Here is a 21,841-nt window from a genome sequence, read left to right as displayed (position 1 = left end):
TTTGCTAAATTTGGCAACCCTACTCAAAACACATAGTTGATTTGGCCAATGGCAAAGAGTAAAAAGCTAGACAGAAGGGAAAATGCATTTTTCCCCAAGAACAAAATCAATAGAAATTCCAGTCTTAAAGTAATAAATGTTAGCTTACTAACTATTAGTAAATGGAAGAGAATGGTTAATGTAATGAAGCAGGAGTCAAAAAGAAATTTATATTCGGGCCGGCCCGGTGGCGCAAGCGGTTAAGTGCGCGCGCTCCGCTGCGGCGGCCCGGGGTTCGCTGGTTCGGATCCCGGGCGCGCACCGACGCACTGCTTGTCAGGCCATGCTGTGGCGGCGTCCCATATAAAGTGGAGGAAGATGGGCACCGATGTTGGCCCAGGGCCGTCTTCCTCAGCAGAAAAAGAGGAGGATTGGCGGATGTTAGCTCAGGGCTGATCTCCTTACAAAAAAAAAAAAAAAAAAAAAAAAAAAAAAAGAAATTTATATTCATTTGTTGTTAGTGCCGTTGAGTGGATTCTGACTCCTAGGATCCTCTGTACAGCAGAACGGAACCCTGCCCGATCTTTTTACACCATCCTCTCACCTTCCTGTGCTCTATCAGACAGTGCTCCGCTGCTATTCACAGGGTTTTCATGGCCAATTTTTGGAAGTGGGTGGCCAGGCCCTTCTTCCTAGTCTGTCTAGTCTGGAAGCTCCGCCGAAACCTGTCCACCATGGGTGACCCTGCTGGTATTTGAAATCCTGGCGGCAGAGCTTTCAGCATCACAGCAACATGCAGCTGCCACAGTACGACAACCGACAGACGGGTGGTGTGGTTCCCTGACCAGGACACGAACCCGGGGTGCAGCAGCGAGAGCATTGAATCTGAACCACTAGACCACCAGGGCTGGCTATCTATTACACAGATATGGACAAGTCTTTTTCTACTATAAATTTATGCCTGTTCACTCCATACGCTTCTGATACAATTGATGCTGGGCTGTGAGATGGACACAGAGGAGGAAGGGGAGTAGGAGGAGAAAAGAGAAAAAGATAAGAGAACAAGGAAGGAATTGATATTCATAAGTATCTACCATATTCCAGAGATTGCCCTAGGCGCCATATTTCACGATCTCATTTAATCTTTCCAAAATATCTTCAAAGTAGCTATGACTCTGTCCATTTTACACAGAAGGCTCAAAAAGGTGAGGTAATATTTCCACAGCAGCAGAGGTGCCAGAGGAAAGAATCTTCACTTAGTTTGCCATAGTGTCTGTGCCCCCCAATCCCAGGGCCCCTTTAATGGAGAGAGCTCTAAGTCGGGAACACACCAGTCTCTCTCTGTCTTAGTCCCCTCTGTAAACCTCTCTATGGAGAATCAGTACAGTTGGCCTTAAGCATGAATTAGTTGGTCATGTGTCTGTCTCCTCCAAGTTACTGAACAGCTTGAGGGGCGGGGCGTGTCTGATCTGCCCCTGTGTCACGAGCCTGTGCATGATGACTGGTATATGTACTCAGCACCTACTATCTGCCAGACACTGGGTTAAATGCTTTGGATTCATTATCTTAAATCCTCACAGAGACCCTATGAGCTATGTCCTCTTATCCCCATTTTGCAGACAAGGAAAACTGAGATTCAGAGAGTAAACAGATTTATGAGAATAAGAGGACTCCAAGAAAGCCCTAGCCTCTTGCTCCTAAGTAAGGCCTGACTCTGTCCAGGGTGGCATCCAGAAGAAACACCACTCAAGTATCTACCAATAATTAAAAAGCAATTTAAATGTTTACTAGGATCTTTGAAGAAAATTCCAAAATTAGTTTCAGGATGGATTCCCAAATTGACAGCAGAGCTTCTTAAAATATAATTTGCCATGAAGATGCTCGATTCCTGAGACATTTTCCCCAACCCCAGTGCACTTTCTCTTGACTTTCCTCCTCCTCCGCAATTCACCTTCCAGATCTGTTCCATTCTCTACCAATGGCAGATTTCTGCTCTTTTCAAATCAAGTCTGTGCAGCTTGTCCGTTAACTAGGCATTACATTAATACCTACGAGTAGAGTCATTAAGTGATAATAGGCATCAGACAGCATTCTGTGTGGTGTCTGGCATGCAGAAAGCATTCACTAAATTTTCACCATTGTTCTTGTTAGTCTCAGCTTTGCAGCTTTAACCATCATGCTGATTCTGCATGGCAAATGCCCGGGAGAATGGCTGGCACAGTGCTGCAAAGAAGGGAAGAGAGTGTGATCCCTCATGTACATCCTTATCTTAATATATTTTCCCATCTATAAGCAACAGTAATGCTGGATTTGGAGGATATTTCCCATCTAAACAGCCATAGAAGAGACATTAATGCTCTGGAATTGCATGCACCCCTGCTCTGATATTTCCAGATTTCTGTTCAGTTATGCAGGGCCACATGAGTAACTCTGGCAAAGGCTGCAAATAAAAGTGAGCTTGTCACTCCCTGCCAGAGCATTTAAGAGTTGATGCGTAATCCTCCAGCTCTCTCCCTTCCACGGTCACAATGAATCAATGACTAAGGAGGCCACAGGGACCAGATGGAGAACTACAGGACAGCGGAGCCTCCATTAACCGGGGTCCTTGAGAGACTGTGTGGGGCAGAGTCTCCACCAATTTGCAGTGAATATGGACTGTAAACAAGACATCAACTTCTGTTGTTGAGCTAAGATTCTGGAGTTATTTTGTTTCCTCAGCATAACATAACCTATCCTAACTAGCACAAAGCCTTTTACAGGTTGTATTTCTAATGACTCTCCAGCAGTGTTCTCAAGGATATTCTGCATCAGTGTGGTAAGTAACCCAGCCTGTTTCCTCCAAGTGCTTGCTTGCTTGCTTCCAGGTGGGCCAGAGTGTCACAAACATGCCGGGCTTCCTGCAACACGGTCCTCCGGTGAGGCTATGCGTGGGCCTCGCATGTGTCCTGTCCCTTTGGAACACAGGTGGGTCTGGTCGGAGTTCAAGAAGTGTCTGTTCCATATACTACGTTTGGGTGTTCGTTGTGCTTTAGAAAATCGCAGCAGCCAGCGTTTCAGGCCAGAGTCCTAAATGAGTTTGATTGAAATGGCAATAATAAATTCCCCATTTCTGGTTTTGTCCCTTGACTTTTTGCATTTGAGTCCCATTTATGAAAAGAAGAATCTTCACCCCCGCTGTGACAACTCTTGTCCAAACCACTGTCTTCTCTTTGCCGGACCGTTAAGAGAGACCTCTAAGTCAGCTCCCTGCTTCTCCTCTTGTCTCTCCATGACCCACTCTCCACCCACCAGCCTGAGTGATCCCATAAATTTCATTATGTCACCTTCCCAGTTCCTCCCTGATTTCTCCCCCTCACACACACACAGTATTATTCAATGACTTCCCGCTTGTCTTTGGCTAGTATCCCAAGTCTTTTACAAGCTCTATATGACTGTACCTACCTCTCCATCACCAGTTCCCACACTCCCCACCTCCTTCATTCTTTATGCTCCATCACCGTTGGCCTTCTCTCAGTTCTTTAAAGTAATACTCATGCCCACCTCAAACCCTGGGCACATGCTGTTATCTACACCCTGAATACCCCCTTAGCCAGTTACATCCTACTCAAATACTAGTCATCCTTCAGATCTCAGCTAAACATCACCTCTGAGAGAAGGCCATCAGATCCCTGAGGTTAGATCAGCTTCCTTGTTACACACTCTCAAAGTTCCCTTCGAAGCATTCGACCTTGTCATAATATCCTTGAGTCTTCACGTCCTTCACATCTGCCTTCCCAACTAGACTGTAAGGATGGAATCTGTATCCCTTTGTTCAACATACTATCCCAGCATCTAACACACACAATGCCTATTAAAATCTAGATGATTAACATTATCAATCTTGAGTATTATCATAGTTGGTCAATAAATATTTGATGAATAATTGAATGAATGAACAAACTACAAGCAAGTCACTTCACCATTCTAGATCATAATTTTCTCATTTTTAAAATGTGTATTTTGGATTAAATTCTCCCTGATGGTATGTCTGGGTTACAATTTCTCTGATGAAAACTTTTTTACTTTAGTGTCTGCTCTTAAAGGAGACGCCAAGAAGGAAAAGATTATGACCTTCCTACCTACAATAGGTAAGTGGGCTGGTGCTTTGCCCTAGCTCGCTCTGTCTTGGGCAAATTCCTTGGCTTCTCTGAGCCTCACTTTCTCTATCTGTAAAATGGAGATTTATCTATATCTCAAGCTCTAAAGCCATAGCAATAGTTCCTGTGTGCTGCTCATTGCTTTATGTTTCGTGGAACACTCGGAGTCTCATGATTTTATTAAATCCACAAAGACTGTGACATTCCATTAGCAATAGAAGATTGCATAATAGGAGGTATTGTTATTTGCCCTTATAACAATTCCCTTATAATAATTCCATTATAATAATTCCATTTGTCTTTGCTTTTCTTTTTTGGATGGTATGAAGTTGGCTGTGCAACAAGGTGGTGAATGCATTGCCACATAAAGGACACATAGGAGTCAGGGACTGGGTCTCTGTTCCTAACTTTTTAGTAAACAAGCAGAACAGCTTTTTTTTGTATGCTTTTGTGGTTTTTGGTGGGGATGGTGAGTGGATTACTCTTTATTTTTAAAATTTTATTTGCTTTTAATTAGTACATTCACATGGTTCAAAATGCCAAAGTACAAAAGTGCATAAATTTAAAATGCTTCTCCAGCCAACTACTTCCCTTCCTTAGAGGACACCAATGGTACCGATATCTTGTGTATCAGCAGGGCAATTTTCAGTAAGTATTTCCAATATTCAAGCCTCCAATATTCTCCTCTTTAAATGGGAACAACAATTCCTGCTATGCGGGTAATCAGAAAGGATAAAAAGTGACGAAATACTAAGCATGAATAAGTGTGAAAAGTGCCAATACTTTCTATCTTAAAGATACTACCATAGTGGTCTTTTTATCCAAAAAGAGAACAACAGTTTTATATTATTTTTCTGACAATTTATTTGAAAAATGCTTCTTTATAGCATCCTATTCAGAAATCCATGCTTCAGAGGTGTTTAGTTCACACCTCAAATATTATTATCAAAATCCACTAAAGGGTTTGTAATTATAAAAAGAAGTGGCAAACGTAATTTTTTCTAGGTGAAAGGAGCGAAGTTCAAGAAATGTTCTTGGTTAGAAAGATTGCACAGGGCCCACCATTCTGGCTTGACAGGTGTAGGAATCCTGCAAGGCCCACAGCTACACCATCCCTGTAGCCTGGAGATCCAGAACCCAAGTGATCTCGGTCCCTCACCCTCGTGGAAGACTCTGTGGCCTGGCCAGGTAACAGGCGAGGTCGGTTGGTGCCTCCCACAGATCTCATTGCGACTGCTTCAGAATAGACTGTGCGTGTAAAACGCCACTCATCAAATGCCTTGACATTTCAAAATTTTCCTTTGGCAAGAGCGCCTGACGGGAGAGAGCCGGACTCTCCCAAGCCGGAGAACAGGTTGTCTGAGAATTCTTGGCCTGACTGATAATAAATGTCTGTCTCAGACTTCCTATTATGGTAACACAATCTCCCACCTCCAGTTGCCATGTTGTAGGGAAGGAGATAGATAACCCCCATCTACCTCTAACCCCAAAGCTCTGATATTTAACCAAAAAGCCTGATAATTGGTGAAAGGCCTAACTGGCTTAAAGCAGGCAACACTTCTGGACCTAAGTTTTGTTAGGGTACTTGAAAAGCAGGGAAATAACCTAAATGTCCATCCACAGATGACTGGATAAAGAGAATGTGGTATATACATGCCATGGAATATTATTCAGCCTTAAACAACAAGATGATCCTGCCATATGCAACAACATGGATGAACCTGGAGGACATTACGCTAGGTGAAATAAGCCATCACAGAAAGACAAATACAAGATGCTCCCACTTCTATGAAGTATCTAAAATAGTTAAATCATAGAAGCAGAGAGTAGAAAGGTGGGCCAGGGGCTAGCAGGAGAGGGAAACAGGACCACCAGCCAGATTGGGATTCAGGTCATCTCTTCACTCTTCTGGGCCTCAATTTCCTCATCCTTTAAAGGGACTTTTGAACTAGATGATTTTGTAGGATGTTATAAATTGTGTGAGGCTGTGTTTCCACAATACTATTTCATTCCTAAAAGCTTTTATTTTCAGTGTCTGGAAATAAAGAAGTTAAGAAGGAAAAAGGTGGGGTTTCCTTGGTGCAACAGGTAACTAGGCCAGCCCTGAATCCTGACTGTCTCTGTAACACTGTAACTCAGTAACATTTTTCAGCCTCTCTGTGCCTTGGTTTTTCCATCTATAAAATGGACATAAAGCACCTTCTCCATCAGAACGTAACATGAAAAACAATCATTGCAACAATAATAGTAACAAATGCAGTATGATTAAATGGCATCTAGTTTAGAACAACTGATCTTTCAGGGCTCAGCTTTCTGTCACTTCCATCCCCTAGACCAGGTGGCGCCCTGACAGAGGCACTCACAGCATCCTGCTGTCCTGTGTTGACACTCCTCACGTATAATTACACGTGAACCTCCCTCCTCCCACTTGAGTCACAGAAAGCAAGGTCCACTAAGGTGGAGACCTCTTTATACCCAACACCTAGTATATTGCTTGGCCCTCAATGAGCATTTATTGAATGAATCAAGAATAAATGAATGCCTTGATGTTTCAAAATTCCTTTGACATTTTCTTCTTTGATAGCATGAAATTTGCCCAGTAGGCAAGTAGCCTGATATTTTGGAACGGGTCACGGCTCTGCAGCTCTAGGAAGTAGGCTCTGGCCTCTTCATTGCCAGGGCTCAGTGGTGCAAATTTCTGCAGGTGACTTGTCCTCTCTGAGCCTCAGTTTCCCAATCCAGTAAAGGGATGGCGTAGATTAGACCCCCTGCATTGGAATCACTTGGCTACTTACTAAAATGTGCACGTCTACACTTCTAGGCCACACCCAGCCCGAGAAGACTAGAATCCTGGGGGAGGGATCCAGGGATCTGCTTTTTCACAGCGTCCCAAGTGATTCCCACCGTTACTAAACCTGAGAACCGCTACAGCAGAGGCCTCGGAGGCATCTCCAGGATTGTAGGGGATTAGAGGCTCCCATTTCTCTCCTGAAGCCTTTTCTCTTCTCAGCATCTGGCCTTGGAGAAGAGAGGAAGGAAAAGGGGGTGGCGTTTCTCGATACCACAGGTGAGTCCCTCTGACCCACAGTGCTCCATGGGTGGCCTAGGCTGCCGAGCAAATTCCCCCACTTCTCTGGACCTCCATTCCCCATCCCCATGGTGGGATAACAGCATCTCTTCCCTCTTCACATTGCTCCATCCACACAAGTATCTGCACATTAAGTAAGAGTTGAAAAAGACAATGTTTGTAAAAGTATAAAGAGGAGCATCAACCGTTATTTCCACCTTGTCAGCTGTTGCTCCCAAATCTTCAAGGAAGAGCTGGAAGAAGGGGAGATTTTAACCTGGTAGCATCTCTCCATGTGGCCGCACATGACTGATACCTGGGCAATTGATTGATTTTGGTACTGATGTCCGGGACACATCCCAGACGTATTGAATTTGAATCTTGGAGGATGAAGCCCAAGCACTGGAATTGTGGGAAATTAAAAAAAGATCTTCCCAGGGCTGGTCTGGTGGCGTAGTGGTTGGGTTCTTGTGCGGCCTGGGGTTTGTGGGTTCAGATCCTGGGCACAGACCTACACCAATCATCACACCATGCTGGGGTGGCAACCCACATACAAAATAGAGGAAGATTGGCACAGATGTTAGCTCAGGGCCAATCTTCCTCACCAAAAAAAATAAAAAATAAAAAATAAAAAGACTTTCCCGGTGATGCCAATACCCAGCCAGGGTCTGAGCTCCTCTGTTAGACAGTGCAGTTATTTCCAAATACAGTGCTGTTGGGAACTCCTGTGATTTCCTTGGGGCTCCCCTTATATGGGCATTTCCCACCAATCTCTACTCTTTCCAGATGCAGAGATAAAATGCCCCAAAAATATGTGTTCCTTGTTCTTCCCACAGGCTTCTCCTGTCTACCCTACCTTGTCACTATGTATGCCATAGGCTCTCACCTCCTGAGGACAGGAACTGCCTTTTATCTTCAACCACCTTGTACCCAGCACAGGGCTGTGAGTTCAGTAAACGTCCAAAGAGGAGGCACATTGGCTCGAACGTTGGAAATGAGAAACTTTTTCTGTTGCCAAGAAAAGCCTGCCAGTGACATTATCTTCGAATCTCTTTCAGAGCTGCCTGCCAGGTCCGTCGATCTGTCCGTACTTAACCTGACAGAGCTGGTGAATGGGATGCTGAACAGAGCTTTAAAAGGTAACTTTTGTTTTGCAAGCGTGATCCAGGCCCGGTTTTGTCTTGCAGCAGCTTCACTTCTGGACTCTCTGTGACCTGGTCGAGTCACGTCTCGTCTCTGTGCCCCAGCTTCTCCGTGTTCAGGTGGAGAAGGCGTGGTCCTACCTGACTCATGATGCTGCTGAAACATCCAAGCGAAGTCGGAGCTTTGCCAGCATTTTGAGAGCAAGCTGCGTTCCAAACACGGCCTCTGTGCAGGCCTGTCTAATCCTGACTCTCTTGTCACAGAAGCGCCAGAGCTTAAGGACAGATCAGGAGTTATAGCCAAGTGACATGTACTTTTGCACTTTTTGGTTTGCTTTTATTTGATTTGGTTTATTATTTTCGATTTTTATTATTTTACTGTGTATTTTTGCTATTTATTTTTATTGCTTGTTTATAATATTATCAATTTCTATCCTCTATTTACTAATTTGTGTTATTGTTCATTTATTTTTGTTAGTAGGCATCTGCTGTTTCTTTATCTTGATGTCTTTGACAGATAGCAAGAAATTCTTCTCTTTGCTGAGCGTTACTTCCTACAGTTCCTTCGCCTTCCACAAGTTTTCTGTGGCCATCTACAACAGTGAGTGCTGCTCGACTCTTCTTGGTGGTGATAATGGGGAGCAATGGGCCAACAGGGCTATGACATGATTGCTGTGTGGATCATTTCTCTTCACAGTTTCTAACCCGAAGACTGTGGAGCCGGCCAAATTCCCCACACGGTACTGCTACTGTTTAAACAATCGGACCAATGACTTGTCAGGTGGGTGGAACTAACCATGAGGCTTCCAGCTTTCCTGATTTGGGTTGTACCCTTTTAGATAAGTTTGAATTATTTTTTTCTCCTCAGAATAAGGTAGGAAAATACATTGATATCTATTACACTCAAATACGTGCACATTCACTCTCCCAGAAAGTTTTCTTGGTTTTACCCCAGAGAAATGGTTATGTCAGCTCAGTGGGGCCAGAATGAAATGTTCATGCAGCACTGTTTTAATAGCAAAATCTGAGGACAACCTAAATACCCACCATTGGGAAAATGGTTAAATAGTCTACTGTAGAATCAAACTTTGGAAAACAACCATAGGCAGTACATAAATGAACGGGTGTGGCCAGACTTGGCCTACCTATGGAAAAATTTCCATGAAATCTTTAATTAGAAAAAGAGAATTACAAAACAGTATGTAGAATCCAATGCTATTGGTAAAAAATAGATACATATCTGGACACCAGGTAGCTGATTACCTCTGAAAAGCAGATTGGAGTGTGTGTTTCAGAGTGGAAGAGTGTTAATTAAGGGGGCCTTGTATTATCTGACTTTTTTTTCAGTTAGAGTGTATTCACGTATTACTTTTATAATTAAAAGTTAAAAGTATTACATGTTCCTTATTTTTAGAGAATCCTGAAAAATAGAAATGAAAACTACTCTCTCACCACTAATTCATCCACCAACAATTCTTCATTGAGCACATACCATTAGCTAGGCAGTCTTCTAGGTTGGGAGGGTACCACACGGGGAAAAGTGGACACACACATAACACACACACACACCCTATCCCACTCTAATCAACTTAGATGCTGTAGGAAGGGACAGAGAGTAAATGAATAAATTGAAAAGACACGGTATGTTGGCTAATAGTGTGACCGTGAGAACAATAAAGCAAAGGGAAGGATGAGGAGGGAAGTGACGGTGGGGATGGCTGCTGTGTGTAAGGTGGTCAGGGAAGTCCTCTCTAATAAGATGAGGGTTGAGGGGCGACCTGCAGGAAGTGGGGAGACAGCCCAGTGGTACCTGGGGACAGAGTTCCAGGCAAAAGCCCAGACAGCAGAGTGAGGACTGGAGAGGTCAGTCTGTCTGCAGCAGTTGAGCCAAGGCAGAGAGTCATGGGAAATGAGCTCAGAGTTGTGGGAGCAAGGCAGGGAGGGTGTTGCAGATCAGGTAGGAGTTTATAGCCTACTGCAAGGGTTTTGATTTTCACTCTGAATAGGAAGGAAGCCATTGTGATTATCCACACAGGAGGGATGGGATCTAACTTAGATTTTAAAAGATTCCCTCTGGATGCTTGTTAAAGGATAGACTGTAAGAGAAGCAAGGACTGAAGGGGAAAAAGCCTGCTGCTCTCTTTCCCAGCTAACCTAATATTAAAAATATTTTCTGTGATACTACAGACTCTTTGCAAACATTTGTAATGGCTACATGACCTATGAGTGTAAGCATTTTCTTAGCCAGTGTGCTGTTGGACTTTGGGGTGAATTCTAGGCTTTTCTTAACATAAAAAATCCTGTATTGGACATCTTTGTGCATAAAACTTTTCCCCGCTTCAGATTGCTTTCTAAGGATAGATTCCCCAAAGTGGAATTTCGGGAACGAATATGAACATTTTAAAGAGAATAGTGATTATTGTTTAATGAGTACTGTATGCCAGACCCTGCGGTGAGTACCTAATACCCATGATCTTATTTAACCCACCCTCTGAAGTGCATCAACACATTACATTCAGGAGGAAAAATGTCCTTCACAATCACACCTTTGTCACCATCGCATTAGCCCCTGCTGGGGGCCGAGTCTTTTGCTGGACATTGAGTCCCTGCCCTGATTCTGTGAAAGATAAAAATAAAATTTAAAAAGTGAAGTCACATCTTCTGGGAAACAGTTTATAATTCTATTTGGGGAGCCAAAGAGTATTTCCACACACTTGAAACAATTATTTGAAAAGAATTGATCCATGGATCATTACCACTGACAGAATAGCTGCTCCTCTGTAAGCCACAGTGATTTTTCACAAGGTTTGACATATCACAACATGTCTGATGTCGATTCCCCTCAAATCGCTACCACGAGACACTGTACACCTAGGCCAGCATCTTGTCATTGCTCAAAACCTTTAGGGAAGACACATTTGTGGATAGTCTTCAGACCTGATCATTTTCTCTTGAATATTCTTAACTCTGACATATAACCCTCCTGTGGGGGTGTATTTGCATATTTTTCTTTTATTTTCCTGAATGAAAATAGCTCAAGTTTTCTTGATCTTAAAAATAATATATTGTGATGTCAAAATGCCATACAACATGGACAAGTATAATCAAAAAATCAGAAATACCTGATATCCCAACATCTGTAGGAAATCACGTCACCCAAGATGATCTAAGCCACTCCTCTAATCCACGTATCTAAGCCATCTGTCAACTACCTATCTAACCTACCTACTCCATCCATCTACCCATCTATCTACCCAACCTACTCTACATTCTCTATATTATTTAGAATACAGGCTAGGCTACTATAACAAATGACCCCAAAATAAGGTGGCTTACAGAAGGTAGAAGTGAATTTCTTTCCTGTGTGACAATCTGGGTGGCATACCAGGGCTGCTCTGATGGTTTGATGGTTTAGGGGGCCCAGGCTCCTTCTCGCTTGTTGCTTTGCCTTCCATAAAGTGTTGCCCCTATTCTTATAGTCCAGGGTGATTTGCCACTACACCCGCATTCCAGCTACAAGGAAAAGGAGAAAGCATTTGGAAGGCATGCCCATTCACTGTATAAACTCACGGTCTGGAAACCTTTCACATTGCTTCTTCTCATGTTCTATTGCCCAGTCACATGGCCACACTCACCCACAAAGCAGGCTTGAATGTGTAGTTTTCAATTATGTTAAACCACCATGTGCCCAACTGAAATTTCATGCCTTCTTGCTAAAGGAAGACGGGAGAGTGGATACTGAGAGACAGTCATCTGTATCTACCATGTTTTCCATGCATTTTTATAATGCACCTTTAAACTAATAAGTATGTCTTAGAAACAGTTCCATCCCAATGAATATAAATAGGCCTCATCCTTCATATGAATTCATAGTATTCATTGAAAGAATCCACCATAATTTATTTTATTTATCTCCTCTTGATGGAAACAGTTTATTCTCAGCATTTTAAAATTATAAACAATGCTGTGATGAATACCTGTGTACAATCACTTGGAGTACTTGTCTAGTTACTGCTGTAGGATAAAGTCCTCGAAATATAATTGTTGTCTGACAGGGAAGCTATTTTGTGGTGATTCAAATGGCTAAAATTTCCTGTAGAAATCTTGTGTAAGTTTACACTCTCACCAATAACTTTTGACAGCGTGTGTTTTTCCATACCCTTGCCAACACCGAGTACTAAGAGACATTCTTAAATCATGACCAATTGGTTGCGCAAAAAGATTTTTGTTTCTACTTTCTATTTATATATGAAGGTGATCAGAAATCATTCATTTATAAGTGTTGCTAGTAAGTTAGATAATTCAAATTTTCATCAAAACAAAGAATATCTTTGAGGTAATGATAACTGATTTTCTTCCAAGCCTATAAACAGATTGTGAAAGCAGTTCTAAAGGGGGAGTCCAGAAAGTGTGTTGAGTAAAGAGATTGCACGAGCAGTGGTGGGAATATTGGAAGAGTGAGAGCTTTAGCCCAAAGCAGACCTCACTCAAATTCAAGCTCTGCCACATACTCTGCGACCTTGGGAAAGTTCCATCATCTCTCTGAAACTGGGGAAGAACCTGGAATCCATCCTTGGTATCCTGGCTCCAGATCCATACTCATAGCTCCTATGCAATATTAATAGTGGATTCCAACAGTGAATTCCAGTTTAGTGGTCTGTTTATGAGTCTGTCTCTCCCACTAATCTCAGCTTCTGGTGGGCAGAGATGGTGTTTTACACAACCCTCCAGTGCCAAGGAGATGTCTGGCACACTGCAAACACTCAGTGAATGTTTATTAGATAAACGAATTAATAAAATAAGGAGAATTTTGAAAAGTAGAAAGAAAATAGATGGAAAAAGTAGTGAGATACTACCCTTCCTCAGTTTCCACAATGTGACTAAGAACAGACCAGTCTAAAGAGACATAGAAAGGAGGACGCCCAAGTTTGCCTACATAGATATACTACCATGTCTCCCTCCAGGAGATAACCATGTGTCCATTCAGGGATGGTAAGATTGTACTGTGGCTCTGGCTCATAAGTACTGCCTACCTCCTGTTGGTCTCACATGCTACACATTCCATAGGTTGTCACGTTACATTTTCCTGCCTCTCTGGGTTCTGTGTTTTCAATCCTCTGGGTTCTGTATTCTCAAGTCAGCTTGCTCCCCACCCAAACTCATAATCCCATTAATGAGTAAAAAAAGCATTTATATAAGGCATGACGGGAATTTTTCCAGGAGACCTAAGAAGCTTCTTCTTGAGCAAATTACTGTTTGGGGCTCCTAGAATACAAACCCCTTGTTTTAGAAGCCAAGAACTTGTTGAGTTCTGGAAAACCATAAGTGAATAGTGGAGGAGGCTGCAGCTGTTTGGCTAAGAAGTGTATTAGGATCTTTCATTGGTCAATGGTGCCCACCATGTCAAGTTACGGCCTTGACTAAACCCTGCTCAGAGAGAAAGTTCACAAAGATTTTATAGCCTGAAATGTAGAATTCTGCCAATCTCCTCCCATCAGCCTTCTTAAGAAGTAGGCAGGAGGAGAGGTTCTTGGTTCTATTTTGTATACAATCCTTTTTTTTTTTTTATAGTTCATAGTTTATAACCCACCACTAAATTTGACATCATTTTGAAAATCCAAAATTATCTAAATTTATGTCTCATTTCTGTGGGGCTGCTTCCTATCCAACGGATTTGGTATTCTAAAGCAATTAAATGAGAAAACAGGAAGAAACAAATCAGAAAAACCATTATTCAACACTACGGCCTTTCACAGCTCTTTGATGTTGGCAGAGAAGGATTTGAGCGGACAGAGCAACGGGAGGAGAAAGGGGATTATAATAGTGGATCCAAAAGTTTTCTGTCTGCCTGAAATTAAGACTTTTTTACTAGTTAGTATTTCTCTTTATGATTGTTTAATATTCCTCAATACACTGAACTAAATCAAAGTCACAAAATCTACTCTGAAAAATTCAAATACCATACAGTTTTCTTTTCATGTCTCTGAAATTTAAACCAAGTCTCAGAAATTTAAACCTGCTCAATCTATCTTGTAGATTTCACAGCCCTACTGGTGGACATCATTGGAAATTCTACCAGCTACCTCACAGAGATTTTTAAGTCAACCTCCATCCTCTCAGGTGTGTTCATCCTAACAATGCTTGGTAAATTTGAGATTCAGCATCCATCGTGGAATATAATCAAACCTGGTAGATCTCACCCCAACCTCTGCCATAGGCCAGGCCACCAGGATCTTTAATGTAAGTTTTATTTAAACAATCAGTGTGGTCTAGTTTCAACTACCAGTATTTATTTGAAGGTTCCATCTTCTCATCAGAGCTATTCCTGGTGTCCAAAACATTGAAGGAAGAATTCAAGGCTCAAAGTTGGGGGAATCTAGGCAGACTCAGTTGGATCCTCTGTTGGATGGCTATACTCCCATTTTAAAGATGAGAAAACTGAGATTCAGAGAGGTTGGATATTTGCTTGAGGTTGGTTTGGAATTCAGATGTAGATCTCTATGGAGCCTAAGCCCATGTCTGATGTACAATTGAGAAAGATATGGCTCGTTTATAAGGTGGTTTCACATAACCTCTTGGCAATTCACATTCCCCTGGGGACCCACTTTGTAAAGCACTGGTCTAGTAAATAGCCCAACACGTGGTCTCGTCAGAAAGATGGTGTGCCACACTGTGGAGCAACTACTGTTTTAGAAGCTGGGATGGGGGAAAAAGAGTAAAAAGAATAGCTATCATTAGGTGCCAGGGACACTTTCTAAGGGCTTTCCATGTATTCTCTCTTTGGATCCTCACTACAACCTTATGGTGTACCAACTAAATTTATCTCCACTTTACAGGTGAGGAAACTGTGGCACAGAGAGGCTAAGCAACCAGCCCAAGATCACTCTGCAGAGATAGAATTCTAATCCAGGCGATCTGGCTCTGAAATCCACGCCCTTGGTCACTATGCTAATACATATAATAATAGTACCACAGTAACAATAACAATAATTATTATTATGACGATTTACTGAGCTCTTCTACCTGCTAGGCACCCTACTTAGAGCTTCACGCACATTATCTCACTGGATCGTCACAGCCATCCTACCGGGGATGTCCTCAGGGACAAGTACATTTAGGAATTCAGAAGTTTTCAGACTTTTGAAGGTCGAATAGGATGTCTACACCATACATGATGTAACACCTCCAGCAGTGTCCAGCACAGCCTGCCATAACCAAACATATTCATATTCATTTAGTAAAATCGTTGACCCTTTATACTAAATAGGATAGATAAAGACTATCAATTGCCTCACATCCACCAAGCAAGGTTTTGCCACCAAATGAGTTTTGGTACCAAACTCACACAAACCCTTCCGACTTACAGAGATTTCGGGATTTGGAAATTGCAACTAAGGGGCTGTGGGATTCAAATTTTCACCATTTTAAAGATAGGTAAACGGAGCCCTAGAGGGAGCAAGCAGTTCATTCATGTTGACATAAGTGGCAGAGCTGATGTTGTCATCCTGGAAGCCGACCCCAGAGGCTGTGCACTGAGCCATTACATTATACTGCACACCCTCCCCACCACCCCCGCCAAAAAGTCTAGAAAATCAAGGCTGCCTTGAGGATATGGAGTTAGCCTTATTTTCTGTAGCATCCTGAGCTAGAAATTTCCAGCTTAATTTTCATTTTGACCAAAGACCTAACAGCTTCAGACCCATTGCTAAGTCTTGTTGTGTCCTGGTTTGTCTTACAGTGAGTCAGACAAAGGAATCCGACTGCATCTTCATCTGTGTGATGACGGGAAAGTCAGGTGAACCTCCAGCCATTCATTGACAAGCTCTCTGAGCTGAGAACTAAACACAACACTCCAGTAGACAAGCCCAAGATTTGATCCCATTGGTGTGATTGTTGCAGGAAGGAATCTTTCTGACTTCTGGGAGATGGCGGAGAAATCTCCTGTTATCAACTACACATTTACCAGCAGCATGCCTAGTGTTCTGGGTGAGTGTAACCCTCCCAAACTTCTACTATAGAGTCTCCAGACCAGGGTCCCGCCCAGCAAACTGAATCTGAATGCTGCTCTCAGGTATTTTATTTAGCTATATTGTGTTAAAATCAGAGGATTTCATGATTTTAAAAAAGTTTTTGAATTTGTAGATCTTTTTGCAAAAGAAGATCTGGCAACCCTGATCCTTCCCTTCACCCATGTCTATAACCAACTGGAGTTGAATAGCTGCTGCCCCCATTCCCCCCATTAGGAGGAACACATTTCTCCTCTTTTCCATAGCCCTCTCTGCTCCCTATTGTCTTGTACTTTTTTCCTCATATTAACTACCTGTCTTTTGTAGGTATTTGAAATTGTGACCCTGTTGTAGACGTCGCCACTCCATAATACCCAGCCCCTACCCAACCATCCTCTACCTCTCCACACACACACCTATCCATCTTCCTATCTTTCTGCTGCCACCAGGTGGCATTTTTGGAACCACCTTTAAATCTTCTTTCTCCCTTATACTTAACTGTCATGTCTAGCTGAATAAAGTTTCTGGAACCTGGCTGGTCCTCCAAGATTATCTGCTGCCTCTGTGATTATAGGTTCAAGTCCTGGTCATCTACCTTTGTACTGTAATAGCCTCTGAACCAGTCTCCCTTTACCCAGTCTCTTATATCTCTAAAATATCCATCCATTGCCATAAGAATGACAATTTTAAGATATGATTGGGTTATGTCTCTTCACTGCTCGGAACTCCCAAGTCAGCAGCAGAGTATCCCAAGTCCTTAGCCTGGCGTATACATTTCTCTGTCCTCAAGCCCACCCTCCTCTGCTCTCTTTTTCCATGAATCTTCTGCTAGAACTACATTGAAATTCCTGCCTGTTCTTGTAGATGGTGTACATCTCCATACCTCTGCGACTTTGCTCATGCTGTTATCTCAGTCTGGGACTCCTTCCCTACTTTCCATATTTCAGAACTGAATTTGACTGTCAATCACCAGCTCAAATGCTGCCTCCTTGTTCCTAAAAATCCCCCAATAAAAATCTGTCTTCTGTCTTCTGTGATCCTCCAACACAGCACTTGTACATCGTTTGGACTCTATGTTATTCCAGGTTGTATCACACGTGACATTATGTGTGTGTCTCCTCACTGAATGGTGCTTGAAGGCAGAGACTGAGTCTCCCTCAGCTTTTGTCTGCCTTCCCCCTTGGTGCCTTGCACAGTACCTTGTGCATAGTAGGTTCTTCAACAATGTTTCTTGGAGTAAAACGAAGTTTACAATAAATCTCCAATTCCATTTCAGTGGGCTGCCTTGATTTGTATTTATTTAGGTCATCTCTTACTTATGCTGAGGAAGGACCTCAACTTGTATGGAATGAGGCTGCTTGATAAGGAGAAGAAATGGGCATTTGGTGGGTTCCCTTCACCTAGCCAATTTTGAAGACAGATCTGAGGGTTGGGTCAATCTCACTTCTTCGGAGAGTCCTTCCATGACCTTCCTACCCTCAATTTCAATTGTATCTTCCTTTCTGTGCTCCTTCGATAAAGTACAAATACTTGGGAAGAGAGAATGTATTTACAAGTTGCCACTAACGTTGACGTGCCTGATATTCGGTCATCTGACTGAGTGATAGTCAGATTGGGAGGCTCTTAGCCCCGTGTCCAATTAATCTGGGAGCAAGGACCAGGCTTCTGGTATATGTGGGGCATCACTGAGCCCAGAAGTAAGGCAGGAGAGAGGAAGAGAGGCTGCAGGGCCGCCTTCTGCAATTGGACAGGTTGTGCCCTACACACAGTTGCCTGCCAAAGGGGCAAGGGGGGCTGAAATCCAACACAGGCTCTCCCACCAGTCTGCAGGCGGGCCTTTGTCTACCCAGAGGAAGGGACCATATGGGCTAGTGGGAGCCTGGCATCCTAATATGCAGTCCCTGCCACTTAAGCCTTCCCAAGGGGAGGTATAGGATAAAATGAAGACTTGAACCTCTTCCTCTTCTTCTTCATGGAGCATCCAAGGGCACTGGGTAAGATGTCCCTCTGAATTGAGCCTTCCTGCTGTCACTGTGGGGGCCTGTCTTTCTAGTGATTTTTTCCCTGGCAGCCCCTGATTCCCCAAGGTTCCACTTCTGGTCCCTAGTCATACGTACAAAGCACATAGAGTAAGCCTAATCCCTCTCCTAGGGACAAGTGCCACAGCCAGGGAGGGGCTGAGGGCTGTGACGTGGGCAAAGGACTCAGACGGGATTCAGGTTCTGTATGGGAAACACATCAAATATCTGATGCTTTTCAGTCTGACAGCGTTGCATTCTGTTCACAGTACTTCTTCACATAGCGTTTTCAGAGATTGATATCTTAGCTTAATTTGTCATTCAAGGAGAAACCCTCCTTTTGGTGACATATGGTACAGTTCCAAGTAAGGTTTGAATCTCTGCATTTTGTGTATTTGCTACGCGATGACCTTTCAGTGACACAACAATTGTTTGTGTTCAAAGTGTCGAGCATACTAAAGGTGCCATTAACTGTCTCCTTCAACGTGCAGCTACCAGGGGGACGGCTGTGACTTCAGAACTCACACCCACAAGCCAGCAAACGCCACCAAGGAGAAGCTCCCCACGCCGAGCCCAAAGCACCGGAGTGTCTGCTCTGAGAACCTCTCCCGGGACAGAGACAACTCCTCCGTCAGAGGAAGAGCAGACGGCGAACACAGACGGACTTCCTGAGCTTCACGCCAGCACCACAGCTATCCCGGACAGCGCCTCTTCTACCCTCCCATTCTTGGGTAAGACATTTTCTCATGCTTTCTTCTCCTGTCCTGTTTCTCCCTCCTCTTCCCTCTAGGCTCACATAAATAAGTGAAATCCATCCTTTGTCCCTTCTCCACCAACCCCTTTCTTCTTCAGCATCCCTTAAGTAAAAGATTCACGTGAGTCGCTCTGGGTTCAATACGGACAAGCATCAGAAGTGGATGTCATTGACATAATGTCCTTCCAACATTTATTTGTATAATTTTTTATTTTGAAAGAGTTTAAGACTCACAAGAAGTTGCAAAAATAGTACTTAGAGTTCCCTGATACCCTTCACACAGCATCCCCCAAAGAGAATATCTTACATCATTGCAGTATAGCGTAGAGTAAGGTATTTTTATTTCAGCAAAGCATTTAGCAATATCTCTCTTGAAATTTACACAAAATGCTGAAGTCAACACGTTATGGCAGAGTTAGGTTAATTTGAGCTGGATGGATAAGGATCCCAAGAGTACGTTAATGACTTGATGCTCATGTGAAAAGCTGCCACCAACGGCATGCCAACAGGTTCCTCCATCCCCATCATCTTTGTGGACACAATCAGTGATGTTGCCACTGAAGACGCAAAAGGCGTGCTTATCCTGTTTGAAAGTAAGATACAACTGAGATATCTCTTCCATTAAGAGTCAGTACTGTCTCAATGAGTTCCAACAATGGATCACAGTCATCAGAATTCATTCATTCCTTCATTCACTCATCAAGACACGTATTTAATACCAGACACCAGGCTAGCTGTTAAAAACACAGCTCTGTCAAAGTCCCCTTTCCTTCCTGAGCTCACAGGCCAGGGAGGGAGACATGGGCAAGTAAACTGATAGTTATGATCCAGCCTACAAAGAGCCCAGAGAGGGGGCTTCCCTGAGGAGGTAAGAGCTGTAGGAGTCAGGCAAGCAGGGAAACAAGAATGAGGGAATTAACTTCACTAACCAGAAAAGTCCTTAGTACAATAGCCAGCATCATAACAATTACACAAGTTTAGAAGCTTTCCAGTATAATATGAAAAAAAAGATGGGATTGCTTGTGGTAAGAAAAATCATAAAATACCTAGCTACAACCCTAACAGGAAAAGTTTTGGCTTCGTATAAGAAAACGGCAAGCTTTAACGAGAGTTAAAAAAAGCATACTTAAGTAAATGAAATGATATACTGTGTTCTGGTTGAGAAATCTGAATATTTAAAGATGGCCATTGTTCCCAACTTAACTTACAGATTTGAAATCCTCCAAGTGGATTAGTTTTGTAAAATTTGAAAAAAATTATCGTAATTCTTACCGTGGGAGTGAACAAGTGAGAACATCTAACAATTGTTTGACAGACCAAAGAGGAAAGATTTGTCTTAATAACAATCCTGTGATATTGTAGGGCAGGCATAACTATTGTTATGATCATCATCACCATCGTCTCCATTGTAATGATAAGGCTAAAAAGGATTTGGTGACTTGTCCCAAAGTTCACAGCATGAGGAGGCAGGGACAGAATTTACCCCTCCAGGTCTTCTCACCTCAAACTCCATAACCTTTCCACTATGTCACATGGTTAGAATCGTATTTCTTGATTGTGAGAGAGAGCCCACTGCCCCCCAAACACACACCCTAGCTGATTGTCTGAGTGTCCAAGGGATTTGGAGAGTTATTTTTTAATTGGTAGTCAGGAAAGCAATGTTTAGTTTGGCCCATTTATTCCAGTTCAGGGTATAGTTTAAGTCTCTGGATTGTCTATGTTATGCATGCACATTGCATTTGCCCTTCGATAACATGTCAATGTCTTGTTAATTTTATACCTGAATCAAAGTGGTCAAGCATGTAAGTGTCCTGTTACTGTGACTTGTGCAGGTACCAGGATGGCGGCCAGAACTCCATGGGTGACAACCAACAGGCAGGCATGGGCTTCCATGCTACCTGTGCCCTGGGCTCAGACCACCGGTGAGAAAACACCCGGAGGGCCCCCCTGGGGAACCCTTTCCTCCACCCCGACATCTCCTGCAGAGGCCGAGGAGGCCGTGAGCACAAGGAGCCTTCCTGGGCCTCCTGTTAGGACAGCGGCCACACCTGGCAGCTCATCCCAGACCAGCCTGACCTCAGGTAAGAGAGGATGCTCACTCCCACCTCCACCACTTTTAAACTAAATTTAGCGTTGTCTGTTCATAAACCTTTTCTAAATTTTGAAACATAATACACATACAGAAAAGTAGTGAAACATAAGTGAGCCATATAATTAATAATCATAAAGCAAACTCTCTCTTCCTTTTCTTACCTCAACCCTTTTCTTCCCACCTTTAAATGAATGAATGAATGAATGAATGAAAACTCCATCTTCACGGGAATATCCCACCTCCTCTCTCTTCTATGTATCCACTTCCCAATTTCTTCTCCTTTTTCCTCTTACACTGTCCACTAAACAAGTGACCACTAGAAGCCGATGTTGTTCACTCCAGACAATTCAACTGCCTTAATGTAATAGCATTCATAACATATACAGTATATATGTGCAAGGTAATGCAACATATGCAATAATTACTGTACAAATATAATATGTAATAATGTAATATGAGGAAGGCCTGATCTCTAAAGGGCAGGAGAAAAATTGCCAAATGTGATTCCAATTTTATGTATGTGTATGTATTTATGTGTGTTTGCAAGTGTGTGTGTGTAATAAGTATACACAGAAAATAGAAAACAAAACAAGACTGAAAAGAAATTCACAACATAGTAAGCTTGACTATACCTGGGAAGTAGATAG

General features: G+C 42.8%; 1 protein-coding gene across 1 annotated transcript in view; it reads left to right on the top strand.

The window, feature by feature from the left end:
• The first annotated feature begins 2,864 nt into the window (after positions 1 to 2,864).
• The window catches only part of HHLA1 (HHLA1 neighbor of OC90), a 31,729-nt gene continuing 12,752 nt past the window's right edge, over positions 2,865 to 21,841 (top strand). The window contains exons 1-11 of the mRNA XM_058564455.1: positions 2,865 to 2,943; positions 4,047 to 4,106; positions 7,126 to 7,182; positions 8,241 to 8,321; positions 8,842 to 8,925; positions 9,022 to 9,105; positions 14,361 to 14,444; positions 16,063 to 16,119; positions 16,224 to 16,316; positions 18,840 to 19,079; positions 20,935 to 21,183. Of these exons, the coding sequence (XP_058420438.1) occupies positions 2,865 to 2,943; positions 4,047 to 4,106; positions 7,126 to 7,182; positions 8,241 to 8,321; positions 8,842 to 8,925; positions 9,022 to 9,105; positions 14,361 to 14,444; positions 16,063 to 16,119; positions 16,224 to 16,316; positions 18,840 to 19,079; positions 20,935 to 21,183 (1,168 nt within the window). The remainder of the gene's footprint in view (positions 2,944 to 4,046; positions 4,107 to 7,125; positions 7,183 to 8,240; positions 8,322 to 8,841; positions 8,926 to 9,021; positions 9,106 to 14,360; positions 14,445 to 16,062; positions 16,120 to 16,223; positions 16,317 to 18,839; positions 19,080 to 20,934; positions 21,184 to 21,841) is intronic.

The sequence above is a fragment of the Diceros bicornis genome, chromosome 21 (genome assembly GCF_020826845.1).
Source record: "Diceros bicornis minor isolate mBicDic1 chromosome 21, mDicBic1.mat.cur, whole genome shotgun sequence".
Classification (NCBI taxonomy): Eukaryota; Metazoa; Chordata; class Mammalia; order Perissodactyla; family Rhinocerotidae; genus Diceros; species Diceros bicornis.
This window is presented reverse-complemented; position numbering and strand designations above follow the sequence as displayed.